Source organism: Brienomyrus brachyistius, unplaced genomic scaffold (assembly GCF_023856365.1).
Source record: "Brienomyrus brachyistius isolate T26 unplaced genomic scaffold, BBRACH_0.4 scaffold68, whole genome shotgun sequence".
NCBI classification, from domain to species: domain Eukaryota; kingdom Metazoa; phylum Chordata; class Actinopteri; order Osteoglossiformes; family Mormyridae; genus Brienomyrus; species Brienomyrus brachyistius.
This window is the reverse complement of record NW_026042343.1, coordinates 590,409-608,929: the sequence shown is the minus strand read 5'-3', so window position 1 is coordinate 608,929 and position 18,521 is coordinate 590,409. Positions and strand designations below refer to the sequence as shown.

The 18,521-nt window shown below is 51.6% G+C and overlaps 1 protein-coding gene across 1 annotated transcript in view; it reads right to left on the bottom strand.

Moving 5' to 3' along the window:
* The window catches only part of LOC125725484 (plexin-A1-like), a 137,402-nt gene that overhangs the window by 53,774 nt on the left and 65,107 nt on the right, over positions 1-18,521 (bottom strand). Inside the window, 1 exon segment of the mRNA XM_049002420.1 lies at positions 8,176-8,301. Coding sequence (XP_048858377.1) covers positions 8,176-8,301 — 126 coding nt within the window.

Sequence of the window (18,521 nt, the reverse complement as noted above, 5' to 3'; positions counted from 1 at the left end):
TGCTCACACAGGAGGGCAGTGCTGCGGGTTACATTACCATAATTATCTTTACTATCGGAATCGAACTGTCGGCCAGAAATGACAGCAGCAGTGCAGCACTGGCGGCATCCAGGCCGCCATCATTACCCACATACAACAAGCAGCAGAATGTTCAAGCTTAACTGGACCGCCAAGCCGGCCAGCAAAAGGCTCCCTCTACCCAGAATTCCATGGGAACAAAGACTCTGTTTAGTGTGTGTGCGCGCGTGTGCATGCGTGCATTATATATATAAATAAGCGGTAAACAGGATATGACAGAAGATTTAATGGAACGTTATTCCATCTTTAATAAGATGCAGTGACAGTTTTCAGATGTGATGCCACGTTTGCGGGAGGAGCAGAGACATTCATCATATGAGCACCAGAACCAAGGAAGAGTCTCTTATCTGGGTCATGGAGGGTGTCTATAACAAAACGAAAAAAAAAAAAAAAAGCCGTTGGGGTTGGGGGGGGGCGCACAAAAAAATGTTATTCTGGAAATGAATATTTTTGCTCATAAACAGGTCATGTGCACTGGATCGATTTACACGGGCTTTCTGTGAATGGCCCAGCTGTGCACCATGATACCACCAAAGCATGACAGATAGGCTATACTGAGTTCCACAACACACAATGGCACAATCTCCCCCCCCCTCCCCATTCCTGGCCTAAGGCTTTTAAATTTGTCTAGGCTGAAGAAAGGTGAATTACCCCATATATCAAAGACGCAGAAGCAAAGAGTCATCCTTGGGAGCCATCACCGGGCGCCCAACCTATCCTGTCCAACCCAGGGCGGGACATGAGGAGGCAAAGTAACATGTAATGAAATACCCAGCTGTGCCTGTAACAGGAGGCCCTTCAAGAAACAACTGAACTTCCTTCCCTCACCTGAAGGGAAAAGCTCTGGAGCTGCTCAAACGTCTCACTCGCGAGCCTGACTGACGTCGGAGGAGATGGGGGGGGGGGGGGGGGGGGTCATGACAGAGACTGATTTATACGCAAGTAGCCGCATCAATAAGGCAGGACGGTGAGAGGAGCTGGCAGGGCCATCCAGCGGATTTAACACGCTCGTGCTGTAAGGCATAGCGGGGCGAGAAGAATGATCCGCAGACACGAGTCAGGCCCTACAAAGTGGCCGGCCCAGTGCCAAGGCCCACGCAGAGCCTCCTTGTTAGAGCTTACAGGAAAACCACACATTATTCACTGGCTAATGAAACCCGGGAGAATAATACAGCCCCATAAATTTCAACGTGAGCTCAATCATAGACAGGTCACATGGTCTGGGTCAGTAAGAAATAAACTAGTCAAGGCAGCCATATTTGCGCTTGATGGCCTACCAGGAACCTGCTCGATAGCAGAATCCACGCAGCCAATGTTGAACGCTGAAGTCAGACTTGAAGCTCAAGTTACTCATTGGCTTCAGTTACGAAAGTTTAAGCACCACGACGGCCTAAAACATCTCTACAACCACCAGCCCCTTCACCTACGACTCCACAGAACCAGAAGCCACCTTGGCTCATCAAAATCTTCAATTGCTTTCCAAACCAGGCGAGGGGGGGGGATTGTCCCAAGCACTCCTACAAAGCCCCTCCCATCTGTTTCTCTCCATAAGAGAATCCCACCTAAGGGACTGCAGCATTATAGCCCCTCAATCAGAGGAGAGAACCCACAGAGGTGTAGCTGGACGTTTGTTATGGGACAGAGGAAGGTTTAAGCAGCCTGCTTCCCTCCAGACTTAATCGGCAAGTTTAAAGATGCTTTCAGTCCTCCAGAGAGTCTCTACCTGTCAGAACTGCTAAACTGCCTTCCAAAGCCGGAGCTTCTCAACATCAGTGTGATAGCTTAGCCGCACTCTACAGAAGCGGATGAACACAGAGGTACATGATAAAGAGCATGCACCTGGATTATCATGACGGACCTCAAGGGTGCTGATCTGTTTACTAGATGCGATTCAATGACCCAGGCAGCCAAATTAAGTGCATGTCGGAATCACCAAATGACAACCAAGTCTACTGGAGACCACGTGCCCTTAGCCAGACAAGACTTTTTGTTTTTCTAAACCACGAAAGAAAATGTCAGTGAGTAACAAGGCTGACGACCGGTAAAACCGCTGACGATCTTGGGCACTGGGCGCCTTCACATCTTTGAGGAAGAGAACGTTAACTTTAAGAGGTGCTGTAAAAACAACAGTCCAGCCTGTGCTCTTCACGATATAAAAGAATCACCTTCAACAAGGACGACTTACAGTGTCAAACTCACTTTTAAAGGAGTTGACAAACTGACCAACTACATTATGCTAGTTAATTTGCTCCTCATGGTCCTTTTATTTCTTTTTTTGGACGCCAGCCCTCTGTGCTGAACTTCAGCCACAAAAGCACCAAGTATAAAGGATCCCTCCAAGCCAGAGCCCATAATTCCGATGTGCACAAACCAGAACCTTTATTCTTTCGGTTAAGCGCTCAGCGTGGCGCCCGCCAAAGGACCATTGTTTGTGGCAGATAGGTGTACATCTGGCAATCAGGAACTTTTAATTGAACGGCAGAGAACATGTGGAATGGTAAATTACACTGTCAGCGTTGTAAATGGGAATTCTGAAGTATTCCGCATGCTGGCATTTTCCATTATCCAGTGGAATAAAAGAGCAGTGGGAAAACAACACACAGAAACACAAGCCGCCCGTCTCATCTGCCTTAAATACATCTTCACATCACACCTGTCAGCACTGGCAGCTAATACAAACGTCGACTGTCTCTTCCCTTTTGGTGGGGCGCCCTAAAATCCAAACGGCACCGGATTACACTCGAGCGGAATTACGGCTAAAGAGAGATAAGCGACGGGACGAATCTGCCGCGGATTTTAAAGTGTCCTTTACTGGTTTTTATTACCTATTTTATTTTGTGTAATCGTAGATGTGGAAAGATAGGCCCCTATCCACAGAGAAACAGATACATTTCAAACGCCTGCCCCCCCCTTCTCGCCACCCCCAGCCCTCGCCCCCCTCACTCCTATCAACAAAAACCCGTGCTTCAAAAAACTATTCCGCCGTACAGCCGGAGATAGGAGAGGGACAGAGATAGAGGAGCTGATTCCTGAGATTAGGGGTCTGCGCGGAAACCAGCCGTGCCGGCAAATTATCCCATCTGACTGTATCTCCTTCACCGGCTGTCACTTTCAAAAGGGATTACAATCTTTTACTCCCTGTACCTCGGCCTCATTCTCCGCAGTGGAAAAAGCTCCTCCATTTCGAAATGGATGACCTGGGGATTATATCCCATTAACTCCCACACTGAAAGGGAGTTTTAAAAGAAGGGGCAAGGGGAACATATCACTTCAAAGCAATTCATTTCTATTCCATTTCAGACCTGCCAGATTGTAATGAAAGCCAGTCTGAAGTTACAGACGAGATCTCGTCTTCGTTCTTTTTTTTTTTTTTTGTTTCTTAAAAAAAGCCTGTCCGGTTCAGGATCATCGACGGGCGTTTGGGTTCTCGTATCTGGAGGAAGAGTCAGCCCTCATTTAAGATTTCAGGGACACATGATCCATTGGCAGGTCTCTGCATGCCCATTGCAGGGGTGTAAATACAAGACCAAGTCAGCGCTGAAAAGTGATGATGGGTAAAATGAGTGTCCAAAAAGTGGGTGGGGATTATACCGTGCAGTCAGTCTCTGATTGGTTTAAGTCACCCATTGTGTTAAACTAGGCAGTGATTGGCAGCACAGGGTAATCCAAGTGCCAAGCTTAACGGTTCCTAACAGAACTGAAAAAGACTCTGCTCCATATTTATGGGCCCCCAGGCATTTGATCCAAGGCCTTCTGGCCTTTTAAACCAGTGGTCTGAGCACAATCTCTTAATACAACGGCCAGTGTGATTCCAGACAGATACTGTCCCCGCTTCCATTACAGGCAAAGACCCCTAGTGAATTTTAATAATAACAATCGCTGTGAATCTCTGGGCTCGGCCTCAGTCCACAGTGGACCAGATATTTTTTGAACTGCCACAGTTTCTTTAATGTGTGATCAATTAGATCAAGTGTGACAATTCAGATCTGACGAACGCAGCTCTTACAGCCACGTATATTAAATTTATAATCACTCTGATGGTCCTTTGAGGAGCTGGCAAAGAATGGGGCTGGAGTTATTTAGACCGATCGGACTAGAAAAGCCATCCAGGATGCAGAGCGACTTCCGAAACCTCTGCTCGAAATTCGGGACACGAGAGTTAACAAATTATTAGCTACAGCAAGGACCTGTCTGCACGTGAACGAAATCAGTTTGCAGATACGGACAGGATCTCAGGCCGGACGCCCAGCCCTGCCGCTTACTGAGCGGACAGGAATGTGGGGCGGCTCTGAGAGTGTCGACACCACAAAGCATGACCTGACAGAGGTGGAAATGGCCCTGATGAGACTCCACCCACCAGAAGAACAAGTGGCTGCACGGCTTCTACAGCATCACACGGAAACACATCTCCATCGTTTGTCCTTCGCTTAGGAAAGATTCTTCCGTACTACTGCATCTGGAAGGCACCCCCAACAAGAAAACTTACCTGTAAATAACACTTTTAGCTGCAAATAACTTTTGTTTTCCAAAGTGACTTGATATACTGTCAGTTTATTAACCTCGTAGTTTAATACAAGTCTCAGTTTATTAACCTGGAGGTACTCAGGATAAGTATCTAGCTCAAGTGAGCTATCCCAGAGCCATGGGAACTACCTTCCAGGTTGCAACGGCCCCAACTAAAATGTTCCCCACTGGCCCCCCTCCCTGCCAAACAAAAACGTACTAAACAAACCAACACAAACAAACAAGTGTGTGAACATGAATGTGGGAACTTGGGAAATTCACATGAAAAATACCGCAGGCAAATGATCCATGCCAGACAGACATAGGATTCCCAGCGCAGCCTCACCAGCGACAAACGAAATGCCACCCAGGGGGGGCGAGGTCCCCCACAATGCCGCTTGCCTTATTCTGGTGCGTGGATTATCCGCAGCTCGGAGGAGTAATGAGCACAGTACAGCGAACAGGCACTCTAAATAATTACAATTCAATTAGTGCCCAACTACAGACTACAAGCGAGAATGAGCCTATCAGCATTTTTAATCAATCTGTATAAATCAATAAAGGCTTTTTTTTTTCAGAACAGCCAACTGATTGATTAGAGGAGATTAGGACTAATCTATAGAGGACAACAGTGCATTTGCGTGAGTTCTGCGCGCTTGGATTAAGGGTATCACAGGATGAAGCCATTACGATAAGGATGAAGACTAACAGTGTAAACAGCACTCGCACTCATTATAGAGCAAGACACCCAGCGTGTCGTGTGGGGAATGTGGAATGTAATACAGGCCGATAAGCCGGCGATTCAGCAGGACGGTGTGGCCGATGTGGGCAACATGGCGGCCGGGAGCTGTTTACAAACCGGCCCGCGGGGCATAGGCTGAGATCGACAGCCTTGAATAAACGCTGCAATCATAGGGGAACGGTTCCGTAGCAGGGCCTGGCATCGGCCCGGAGCGGTGCACTGCTTCAGCAGGACATTTCATTACTCTCGCTGTTGACTGGGATTTAAAAAAAAAAATGTTCCAGGCCTAGCCAAAAAGGCGAGCAGCTGGAAGGGAGGCACTAAACCGGGCCTAGCCAAAAAGGCGAGGAGCTGGAAGGGAGGCACTAAACCGGGCCTAGCCAAAAAGGCGAGGAGCTGGAAGGGAGGCACTAAACCGGGCCTAGCCAAAAAGGCGAGGAGCTGGAAGGGAGGCACTAAACCGGGCCTAGCCAAAAAGGCGAGCAGCTGGAAGGGAGGCACTAAACCGGGCCTAGCCAAAAAGGCGAGGAGCTGGAAGGGAGGCACTAAACCGGGCCTAGCCAAAAAGGCGAGCAGCTGGAAGGGAGGCACTAAACCGGGCCTAGCCAAAAAGGAGAGCAGCTGGAAGGGAGGCACTAAACCGGGCCTAGCCAAAAAGGCGAGGAGCTGGAAGGGAGGCACTAAACCGGGCCTAGCCAAAAAGGCGAGCAGCTGGAAGGGAGGCACTAAACCGGGCCTAGCCAAAAAGGCGAGGAGCTGGAAGGGAGGCACTAAACCGGGCCTAGCCAAAAAGGCGAGGAGCTGGAAGGGAGGCACTAAACCGGGCCTAGCCAAAAAGGCGAGGAGCTGGAAGGGAGCCACTAAACCGGGCCTAGCCAAAAAGGAGAGCAGCTGGAAGGGAGGCACTAAACCGGGCCTAGCCAAAAAGGCGAGCAGCTGGAAGGGAGGCACTAAACCGGGCCTAGCCAAAAAGGCGAGGAGCTGGAAGGGAGCCACTAAACCGGGCCTAGCCAAAAAGGAGAGCAGCTGGAAGGGAGGCACTAAACCGGGCCTAGCCAAAAAGGCGAGCAGCTGGAAGGGAGGCACTAAACCGGGCCTAGCCAAAAAGGAGAGCAGCTGGAAGGGAGGCACTAAACCGGGCCTAGCCATAAAGGCGAGCAGCTGGAAGGGAGGCACTAAACCAGGCCTAGCCAAAAAGGAGAGCAGCTGGAAGGGAGGCACTAAACCGGGCCTAGCCAAAAAGGCGAGGAGCTGGAAGGGAGGCACTAAACCGGGCCTAGCCAAAAAGGCGAGGAGCTGGAAGGGAGGCACTAAACCGGGCCTAGCCAAAAAGGCGAGGAGCTGGAAGGGAGGCACTAAACCGGGCCTAGCCAAAAAGGCGAGGAGCTGGAAGGGAGCCACTAAACCGGGCCTAGCCAAAAAGGTGAGGAGCTGGAAGGGAGGCACTAAACCGGGCCTAGCCAAAAAGGCGAGGAGCTGGAAGGGAGGCACTAAACCGGGCCTAGCCAAAAAGGCGAGGAGCTGGAAGGGAGGCACTAAACCAGGCCTAGCCAAAAAGGAGAGCAGCTGGAAGGGAGCCACTAAACCGGGCCTAGCCAAAAAGGCGAGCAGGGAAAGCACCAGCCTGGTGACTGCCGTGGGCCTATGACAGGTCTGGCATCAAAGCAGCATCGCCCATGTGCAGGTTCCAGAACCTTCCGTGGGCTCGGCTCATCTCTAGCTGCCCACCAGCTGCCTAAATATAAGGCAGGGAGGGAGATCGCTCGATTGACAGCCTTGATGTCAATATACTGTTCAAAGGAGGCGTCAGCAAGTCAGGGACAGAAACAGGAGATCGCAGTCACACTGAAAGTCTTCAGAGGACGCAACTGATCCCAGATCTGTGGGAAAGGGGGAATGCGGGGAAGGAGCTCGCCATGTCGGCGGCCAGCCAATCACAATCATGCATCATTACCTGGGGGTCCCGAAACGACAACACTAACAAATCCGGGACGGCCCCCTCCTGTGCACTCCTGATGAGAGGCCCTGGGCTACAGGAGTACGACCTTGGAGGGGTGGGGGGGCAGTCGTCGCTACAGCAGCAGACAATCAAAACAAGGAGCTCCCTGTGAAATGGGCAACAGGTGGGTGGGCCATTTTCATCATGCACCCCCCCCCCCCGAAAAAAAAGAACGATAGAGCAGTGGCAAAGCTGTTTACATACGCTCACATGGTTGTGGCAAGAAAAACAGCTTGAACACAAAAATCAATTATCTTTGACCTTTTCTTGGGTAGGACGGGTATGCATCCCAGCTGTGAGCAAATTGGGGGGGGGCGGGGGGAGGGGGAAGGGGTGCGGGCGGGGGTGCTGGCTGCAGAGCAGGCTTTGGTTGGAAGGTAATTGAAATAACGGAAGCCGCTGGATACAGGGTAACACCACCCCCCAAACACCTGTGAGGGATTTATACAGAGACCAAACCAGGAGGACTAAAACAGTCAGACACTTAGGCCACACATTGCGACTGACCCAGGGAAGACACAACCTAGCTGTATTCATCAGAAGTATCTTCACAGAGGAGCAGCAGGTGGGGAAAGTGGGTTAATTCACAGCAGTAAAAATGAAAGGGTAATTTCTTAGCACAGTACAGTAGCACAGCCAAAAAACTCACTACAAAAGACAAGTAGACAGACCGAAAGCCTAATACAGAACTGCAGACACACACAGAGTGACTTCCTGTGATGGGAAGGTGGTCTTGGGTCAGACACAGCTAACCCGACACGCCCCACACCCGAACTGAATCGGGACAAGAAGTCCGCAGCCGTTCCCCACATGGAGAGCATGCAGCAGCAGACGTGGTGCAGGCGTCGCGTACCTGCTTCTCGGTGAGGGTGTAGACGTACTCCTGGTCTGGGCTGAAGAGCAAGTCACGCAGGACGCTGTCGCTGACTGGCACGTTCTCGTACGGCAGGGCTGGCTGGCCTACGGAGTTCACCAGGATCTGAAAAATAGAGCAGGTCACAGGTCAGCCGGGAATCCGTACGCAAGCTGGCAACAGTAATGGGCGGCTCTTAACCATTATTCAGGACAGAGACACGCGGGAAAAAAAAAAACACGCACGTGTCACATTTGACGAATGGAGACAGGGAGTGGAGCGGATCAGGCACACAGACTGACTGAGCACAGATGGAAAAAGAAAGAGCAAATGAACCAAAAGAGGAAGATGGAGACCGTACTGCTCGCGTTCTCAGTACCGGTTCACCCCAGCCCAAAGACCGAGCCTCCAGATGGGGGCTGGGGGCGAAATCAGACAACAATGGCAAAATGGGTCAACGGTGTGAGTAAACCAACAACATAGTAACCGCAATGAAGCACAGTGTCCCCTCTAAAGACCCATGGAAAGGCCTGGCACAAGCCTAATACACCATGGCATCGCGATTTGGCAAATTGGCAGGCTGCTCACTGGCAAGGTGACATCCAGGTCAGTCCAGGTAGTAGGTGCATTAAGGGACAGGCAATGCGTGGGACGGGCAGGAGGTCAGGCTTGGCGCAGTCACCAAACCGAGATCCCCAAGAACCCCTCCGACATGGAGGGCAACACAGCAACCAGTGAGGCCAGAAAGAACCATCCAGCACCAAACTCGGACGCTACCCTGGCCCAGGAGGCCAGGCACTCAGACAGCCAATCATAAGCAGAGGTCCTCTGGAAATCAGGATGCAAACAACTCGAGATTCTGAGATCGGTACGGTCACAAGCAGGCTGGGAGGTCAGGAAGAATCGACTCCCATTACTAAGCAAAGCAAGCATAACCATCAAATTCCACAGTGAGGGTGACCACGGATCGTATTCATAATGTTTGCCGAGGCAGATGGATGGCTAACCGGTATCCTGTAGTTTTCACTTTGAGATGGCTGTTAATCATCACATTACAAGCTGGGCAGCTCCAGGGAACCCTCCCGTCCAGGCAGGGGCTCACGGACCCAGCCACCCCCCTCGCTTACCAACGCCAAGCACAGGGAATAGCGTGGCGCAACCCAGGGGCATCCAGCACATGAAGTAACAATCCTCTCACGTCAGGTGGTTCCCCTTTCACACGTCTCTAGGCAGAGCGAATGGGTCGGTGCACTCTCCACGGAGTACCAAAGGAAACGCTGGCCAGGAGGCCGAGTCGCTCGTGACCCAGCGGGCTGCCGCTCGAGAAGAACGCAGGAATCTCAAGAGCCCAGGGCCCCACAGAAATAAGCATAAGGGCCTCTCCTGTCTGAGCTACACACCTGTATACTGGGGTTTAAGAGCATATGCACAACAGGTGATTAATGTCCATCCTTCTTCCTGCATGCCAAGGGGTGGGGGAGTTTCAAGGATCCAGATGGCCACATTCCTCCAAGAGGGAACAGGAAGGGCAAACTCCAGGAGCTACGGAGCCCAGAGGCGTGGCTCACTGACCCACTTTTGCAATTGGGACAGTCGCATGGAAAGAGAAGGAACTAAAACATGCGAGCCAAAGGCACACATGGAAGCAGAGACGGCGGGAAGAAAGGGACGGTCAGCGTAGGACTCTTAAGGCTTATTAACGAACGTCAGGGAGAGGAGGCTGACGAGGAAGTGACATCACACCGGCTCCAGGGACCGTGAGGGACCGTGAAGGACCATGGAGTGAACAGGTCTCACGCCCTCACGCGCTGACATGTTTACACACCTACACTACAGCTCATTGGAGGATTCCAGATCTTAAAATAATTAAAGATTAAGGGAGAATCCCACTAGGGATGTCAGTAACCCTCATCTGGCGAAGGCCTCTCTCTGCTCCTGAACCGCACGGGATCCAACGTGGGGAGTATCTGCTGTTCTAATTACCGAAATGTTTTCATACTCTAAACTGCTGGCTGCAGCCCTCCTCGCTCGCGCTACGTTACGGCAGCGATCTGTTTAAAGATTACTCTCACAGCCAGCCCGCTGCTTGGCTCGCAGCCCACGGCTCAGCGGGAAGAAGCCGATCCCAGTTCGGCGTGCCGGGCCTGGCAACGACGGAAGATGAAAGCCTGCGAGTCTGACCGCCGCAAAGCAAATTCAACTCCCCAATGGGCGGCTCCTGTGCGGAGACACGGGCAAGCAGACCGGGCTGCTCCACCAGTATCCCTGGAGTAGACACCACACTACAGCGACACGAACAGGTGCCCATCGCCAGGACATGTCCAAACCTGTCACAGATCCCTCGGAATGTCGGCCGGGCTGAGGCACCGCGGGAATCCGCTCCCTCCTCCCAGATCGTACGCGTATGTTTAAAAGAAAATAATGCATACATAAATAATCCAGCTCTGAGTATTTTTCTACAGAAGTTCTGCCATCAATGTTGCCGAGATCCACCAATAATTAACCCCCCTCGGCTCTGAGCCCGATGAGTCAACAAAGAAAAGATCAGACAGAGAGGGAGGGGGGCAGGGAGTGTCTAGACTGCTGCTCACTGGTGTCCCCATTCGCGGGTCCTTCCACAGTGCAGGAGGGGGTCCGGCATGCGGAATAGAGGCGGGACAGAAAATGGACCGTAACCGCAGGTGACGGACGCTCAGGTACCAGAATCGCACGTTCAAGACAAACAGAGGAATGTGGAGCAAGCCGACAGGGAAGGCTGGGTAGACCTAACCAGCTAACCAGGCCTGCGGCAACATCAGCAGGAAAAACACAGAAATAAGTCGGGGGCGGGGGGGGCATTATAAGACTTTAAAAATTAATAGAAAATGAGAGGTCCCTGCTTTTGGATTCATGTGTTGCTGCTGGTGAGCCCATGAACTCCAATCAAATCCCAGTTCTTGAAAATCAATTTATTCAGAGGGGGATAGAAACATTTGGCTAATTAAATCAAACAGGGTATTTTCCTGACAAGACATGAACCAATTTAATTAGGCTGCCAGAGCCGGGGATAACGCAGAAGCAATGCCCCTCGTCTGTACCCCCCCCGTACATTTCACGCACACGCCGGCCGATGGCGGGAGCCGGGTCGATGAGACGGCCGGGCTGTGGACGCGCCGTGTCCAATATCACTCCCTTCCTCTTCACCTTTTTCTCTCGGCAATTACCATCCGTTAACTTCAGAAGGGGCACGTTTGATTTATACGCGCGTCACTTGGCAAACTGCAATAACGAGCTTCGGGCCCGACGGAGAGGATCGGTCGATTTCTGCGAGGCTCCATCCCGGAGCTGCTGAAGTCCAGCCCAGAGCAGCAATAGCTGGCAGTGGGATATGGGAGAGTCCGTGGACACGACAAGGGGCGATTGGCGATGCCAAAGCCGAGGCAGCAGCATACGGGGCTCGTTAAACGGCTTCAAACTCGTACCACCTTGTCAACAAGCCATAATGCGTGCGATATGAGTGGTTACCAAGGCCACTCATACTAAGACTCTCCTCCTAGGTTACTGTTGTTACCCCCTGGCCAGCACCGACTGCTCCGGAGGAGTGGGGCCATCTGCAGGTCACACATAACCCTGCAGGGGAAGCATCAGAAAAATCTAGAAACAGCCGGAGCAGCTTAACTGGTACTGAGCCAACTGTGGCGAGTACTGAGCCAACTGTGGCGAGTACTCAGGCAACTGTGGCGAGTACTCAGGCAACTGTGGCGAGTACTCAGGCAACTGTGGCGAGTACTGCACAGCACAAACCAAGTAATTACTAAATCAGGCGTCCTGAGAGCCCAGGAAAAACTAAACACCTGCCATGATGCCACAATGCCCACCCCCACAATGGGGCCCACTGGTCAACAGGACGTGACGTATCTGGGCCTTCCAGAGGGAGGATCCCAAAGACGGCCCACTGACAGCATCTGAATGCGTCAAGCAGGCTGGGCAGGTCACGCCTGATGCGTCCCGCATTTAGGCTTGGCGGCCTTCTGCGCGATAAGCCGACGGCAGACATTAATAAATATGTGGGGCCGATGGGGCTCCTCCAGACTGCATCCGTTTGGCCATGGAGAAGCAGAACACACTTCAGAACGTGAGCAAGGCGGCCCTCGTGACGTCACCCCGAGTCGGGGGGGGGCTGCCTGCGACGCCGGTGCCGAAACCCTTTAATCCTAGCAGGGGCTTATGGGTAAGGATTTTCCAATCGCCCAAGCAACACCCCCCCCACCCCACCATCTTCCCCCCGGACCTGCCGCTTCCACAGTGCGCACCTCCCCTTGCACTTGACATAACTAGGCCTCTCCATGCATAATGAAAACAGCAGATCCGCTCCTTTGATGTGCGACCCATTGAAGTGGAGATTCGCGTCTGCGCTGGAACAATCGGGACGGATGATTAATGAGGCCAGAGGCCCATCCGTGGCAGCCACCAGCTCCTTCTCCACAGGGGCCAAAGCAGTCCTGTCACACAACGGCTGCCCCCCTCCCCACTCTGGCTCTGTGCACAGATCTATCCTCTGCCACATACACAACTGTCGAGACCTCAGGCCAAGGCGAGATGGCAACGAAAATCGCAGGAGGGTAAATTAACAATTCCTGGGAAGAGGCCTTCAGCGCACAAGGAAGACGACGCATTCAAAAACCAGCACGAGGTAACAGGTCCTGTGAATAACCACAATGGGATATTTAAGGCTTTAATCCCCCGAAAAACGCAAAAGCACCTTTAAACATTTTTCCAATTCAAATCATTCAGGTTCCTTCCCAGCGAGCGCAAACACCGACACAGCTGAGAATCGTTCACTTAATTTGAAACCAAACAAGTTGAAATGCAATAGAGAAGTTCCACAGACCATGTAAGACTATTTGATGATCGAGTTGGAGTTGCGGCTGCGTGGCGTGGGAGATAAGACAAATCAACTGCCGAACAGAAGATGGTATCTGACATCAAAGGATAAGCAGAAGTTCACCACAAGCTCCGTCGGAGCTCCACTGTCCGCCTCCCCATCAAAGCAGACTGTGCCGGCCCCTTTATACGCATCGGCCGCTGACCACAAACAATCAGTGGCATCATCTTCTTTCGTTCACTTCCATTTCTTTTCTCTCTCCTATGAAAGACGAGGAAGGTTTTATGATTCCGCGCACAATTCACTCTCTCCTTCAACACACGGAGCAGCTTGAGATTTGAAGTATAAACATGGTATTCGACAGAGCATCGAGGGTAAAAGAACATCACTTTAGGAGCTGCGGATAATCAGCGGAGGATAGTTTCAGCAAGCAGTGAGGAGGAGGAGGATAATGCTAAATGTCCAGGTAGACAGGAGTCACGGGTCCTGCCTCTAGCGCTAGGGTTGGTGGGAGATGGTGCTTCCTCTCCAGGGAGCCCGGAATCCATCTCTCACACCACAGGTACTGAGTCCGATTCCACAACTCATATCAGTGGAGTGCAAACAGCTTCCATTTTGAGCTTGGAATCATTTAATGCTTCAGATACCAGATAAATCTGACAGATCTTTGAATCTCCAGCTCCGCGGAGATAAATAAATCCCGTATTTCCTCATGCTGCTCGTACCGCACCGAATCTGATTTCCACCCCTGTGCACTCCTCTGCCCGCTCTTCAACATACCTGTCAGACGCGAACCTTCGTTCAATATTCAAGGGAAAAAAAATACATAAAAAAAAAGACAAATGAACCCAACCGACCGAAGGCAATTTGATATCTAAGACGCTGCAGAAGAGTTTGCTTGCTGTTACATGCTTACTCTTACCTTGGAAAACCACAGTGAACAATGGTCACAAAATAATCAGCAGTGCAGCCAAACGCACAGGCTTCAGAGTCTTGTGGAGACCGACGTAAAGCGATGAGAACCATCACACAGAAGACATAGCTGACCGAAAGGTCATGCTAATACCCAGAACCCTCCTCTTCTCCTTCTTCTCCCAGCAGGAGGGACACAGCAGGTATTAGCTTTTTCTCACCTACAGTTTCATCCGAAACTCCACTTCAGAGAAGCGAGAGATTCAGCCCTTGTCGAAATACCAGCAAGCTCTTGGGAGTTTAAAAAATTAAAATCTACCTTCCTCTTGTTGACCAGCCGAGCTATTCTATGCTTGCCGAGCGTGAGCCATGCACATCGTTGAGATCTATATTCTTTGACAAGGCTCAGTACTGAATGTTTTGTGAAGCTGAGGCAGCAGGACATTTACAGGACATTTACCGTGACCTTATACCGAGGGCAAAATCAAAGCAGCCAGACTGAGTCATGGCGTCCAAAGCGCAAGGCCTTCAACAGCAGCCGGAGAAACAGGGAGCCGCTATTGATCGCCTCTTCATAAAACGAAAAAACCTTTAGCTACTTTTGTTTATTTAGTTGCCCCCCCCCCCACCCACCCCATCTCCCCATATGATGCATGCGGTGTCTAAGTCAACTATGTCAAAAAAAAATGACATTCCTAGTTTTGGCTGGTGGGAGAGGCAATGAGGCGGGGAGACCGGTCACCTGTGTCCCCGAGAGCTTCCGTAGGATAGGACAGCATGCGGGAGCACCACCCACCCCCCCCCCCGAGGGACATGGCCGACGCGGTTATGGAATGTAGGCCGCACAGCGCGGCTACGCTTATTAGGACAACGAGCCGGCAGAGAGGTGACACTTCCGCCCCCTAACAAGCACCACCAATCACTTCTGGCTTCAGCCTGGACATTCAGGCAAACAAAAGGTTTTAACATCTTAGGAGCTAATCCCAGCAGCTCATACCAGAAACCCTAACCCACACCAGATCTCCACGGATCAGATTCGCCTCCCCTGCAATATGCCATATAAGTCTAAGGAGAGATGATAGAACTATTACACAAGATATGACAGAAAGTTCATGTGTGTGATAGGAATGCTTCTCCATCATAAAGTCAGAAGATACACTTTGCAATAACAATGAGATCTTCAACAGAGAAGTCCATTTTGGCAGAGATTTGTACCCCCCCCCCCCCCCCCCAGCCCCAAATGACTTGGAAACATAAATGACAAATACTGAAGCTTTATCTGAAGGCAGTAACATTAGTGATTTACACGAGAATCTTCCAGTTTTATCTGCGATAATCGCACTAATGAAGTCCACAGCCAACACACGTTGCTCTGCCGTAAATCCGGTTTCAAGCGGCATCTTTCGCTCCTACGACTATCACTGGCGTCTCTGAAGCCGGCGATGCTGGTAGCTTCAGATGGCGATTAGACGTGGCCTTCGTGGAAGTCTGCGGCCCTCATAACAAACGCCCACTGTCAGCGCACCCCCACTATCCCCAGCCCCCCCCCGGTCTGGCAATCACATGCGCATTTTAACGTGTCTCGCTCGCATTTCTTCCTCCTGGCCTCCCGGGGTCAGAACGCTTCAGCAGGTGCCCGGGAGGAGGGGGGAGGGGGGGGCACTCCAAAAGGCAGTCTAGGGGCAGACTTGGCTCTTTGCGTGACACAGCTGCACCGGCACATGTGTTTGGGGGCCCAGAGACGCTAAACCTTATGTTATCACAGGGGCTCCGCTGTGAATTGACACGCGCAGGTGAAAGCCCGCACCATTCTCACTGGGACCTATGGTGCTGGCCAAAGAAAGCGTATGAGTCAGCGTCCAGACTAAGGTGTGACACAGCAACCCATGCCAACTAGGGTGAGATCAGTACCATCAACACTGTAAGGCGAGAAGGGCTGGCCACCAACACCTCCCGCCATCTTTTAGCTGCAAATGCTTCCGGTGAGACGACTGGGGTGGGGGAGCAACTGAATAACCAGAGGGCCAAAAGTGCACGTGGCTGATAATATTCCAAGCGCTGAAGCAGCTATTTAAATTCAGCGCTGCGCCCAAACGGCCCAACAATAGCCTTGTTATTTCAGCGCTGACAAAAGACGGTTGTCGGAGGCTCGGCACGCCTTAGGGCCCGGCTGAGCGTGCAAGGCACGTGTACAGGCAAACGGCGCGGTAACCAGGCACGGCTATGCTCGACGACCGCAGCAAAAAAATTATAAATTATACAAGAGCAGATGGGGGGGGGGGAGTGTGTGAAAAGCGGGAGCTGGGGGCTTCAATGTGACGGGACAAGAGTCCCCCATTGAGCAGGTGATAAATTCTGCCCACTGCCGATGGCTTTTTATTTTTTGCTCCTTACTTTTTTTGGTGTTGTTACTCCGCACCCTTATCGGCCCGGCAAGGTGATTAATTCCCGCGCGTCTCACGGAGGTGCTGAGAGCGAGGTTTACGCTGGAGACACCATACTTCAAAGGCGGAGGACTTATCTCCGAAAAACACCCGGCCTTCTCGGTCCGGATACCTTAACCCATTGCGACCACTGGCACCCCCCACCCCCAATCGCCAAACACTACACGTTCCTTCACACGCACCCCCCCCCCCCCCCACCCTGAGGAACCCTTAACATTTCAGGGACCTGCTCTGCTGGTGCTTTTGCACTAAGACTGAAATTATCACGGCGATGCCAAGACCTCATCTTAGGTAGCAGTTTAACAGAGATTCTGGATGCTGTGTGCCAGCCCCCCCGTGGCTGATGGGGGGGATGGGGGGAGTCCAGTTCACAGAACATGATACCCGACAGCACACAGGTCAGGTGTGCTTCCTCCATGCTGCACTCTCCCAGGGACCCGGAGCAGCACTGGGGCCATGTGCATGTGTGTGTGTATATCATGCATAATTTATGCTGAAGTTAGCAATACATTACTCACAGCACCTCAGAATCAATTAAAATTTTATTAACATCCCCCTGCATTTTGTGGCAAAGGTCAAAAGCATAAACATCTATGGCCAAGCACCTGTGATTTTAATGGCATCGACGAAAGGAGGGAGCGATCGTGACTTGGGGAGTGGGGGGGCTAGGCGGTTATGACCTGAGCCTGCTGAGTTCGGGGGCCAGGAGCAGCTGCAGGTCTCACACCCGGCCCGCACACCACCGGAATGTCTGGGGAGTCCAGCTGCTTCCAGAGGGTGTGGTTGGGAGTGGGGGTGGGCGACTGCTGGATGAACTCGGTCTCGAATGCCATGATGAGCCGCTCTTTTAGGCCATTACCCATTATTTAATTTTCAGTGGTATTATTATGGTCGTCATCATGACTGAGCAAAGAGTCGACGCCGCTTTGCTGACCATTTCTATGGAAAAGGGCTGTGATGGAAAAGGGGCCAGATCTCCACAATATGGTGAGGGGAGGAGTACCACAGCACAGAAAGGTCAGGGACTGAAATTAGACGACATTAATAATATTCGTCATATCCCCTCTCAGACCCACAGAGACCACACCTCAGCCCATACCATGCAGCCGCCACCATGCAAGGACGGCATTTCTTAAACAAAACCACAGAAATTAATTTGTCCCCCTGTAGTATCATTCTGTGACTAAAGCATTTCGGAAACAATTAATCAGATGGTGATTAGTTAGATGAGGAGGCCGCAATTACCGGCCTGACCAGCAGAGGGAGCAGGAATGATCCGTAGACCCGCATGCGGCACAGCTGCAGCCCGGACCGGTGAGACAAATTAAAACTATCCATCAACATTACAGGGCGTAATCTGCGCGTTCTCGGCAAACACCTTTTTATTACACCGTGTAGCACTCTCCTCTTTCAGGCAGTTTTCAACCTCTCCCGCTCTGCCTAAACTGAACGTATTGGATGGCTAATAAATTATATTGACACTGATTTGCCTGACAGAGTACTTTCTTACAATTTTGGAGAGCACTTAATATAAATAAAAAAAAGCCATCCCAGAGAATTACGCATGCACCTTCCAGGTAGCTGACGCGGGGCACACTTGCTGCCTGACAGGGGACATACCTCAAACGCGCACGGTCGATAGCTATAATAGTGTATATAAAGGCTAATCTAGATAAGATGAAGCAAAAGGAGAAAAAATGCCGTGCTAATTAAAGGTGCCACACAGACGCAGCTTGGGCACCGACTGAGAAGCAGAAGAAGCCGGCAGTGGGGGGGGGGCAGCGTCCTGCTACCGCACAGACTCCCTCCCATGTGCAGGATCACGGCAGCCCGCGTCGTTCAGCATAACAAGTGCCCATGCAGATACCCCCACACGCAGCCATAAACAAACACGAGACACTGGAGGCGCGCGGGAATAGAGCTGCGCCAAAACTTGCAGGTAACCCGAGTAAGATATTTGGCAGCGTTTCGCGAGACGGTTTCTCTCGTGAGTGGCGCGGGCGGGTCCCGCAGAGAGCGGCGCCCGACACCGCCCGTCCCTGCAGCTCAACTCGGGCAGGTCCTTCCGTGGGTAAGAACTCATCCCACCCAAGCTCTGTCCGGTATAAAAAAAAATACGAAAGCCC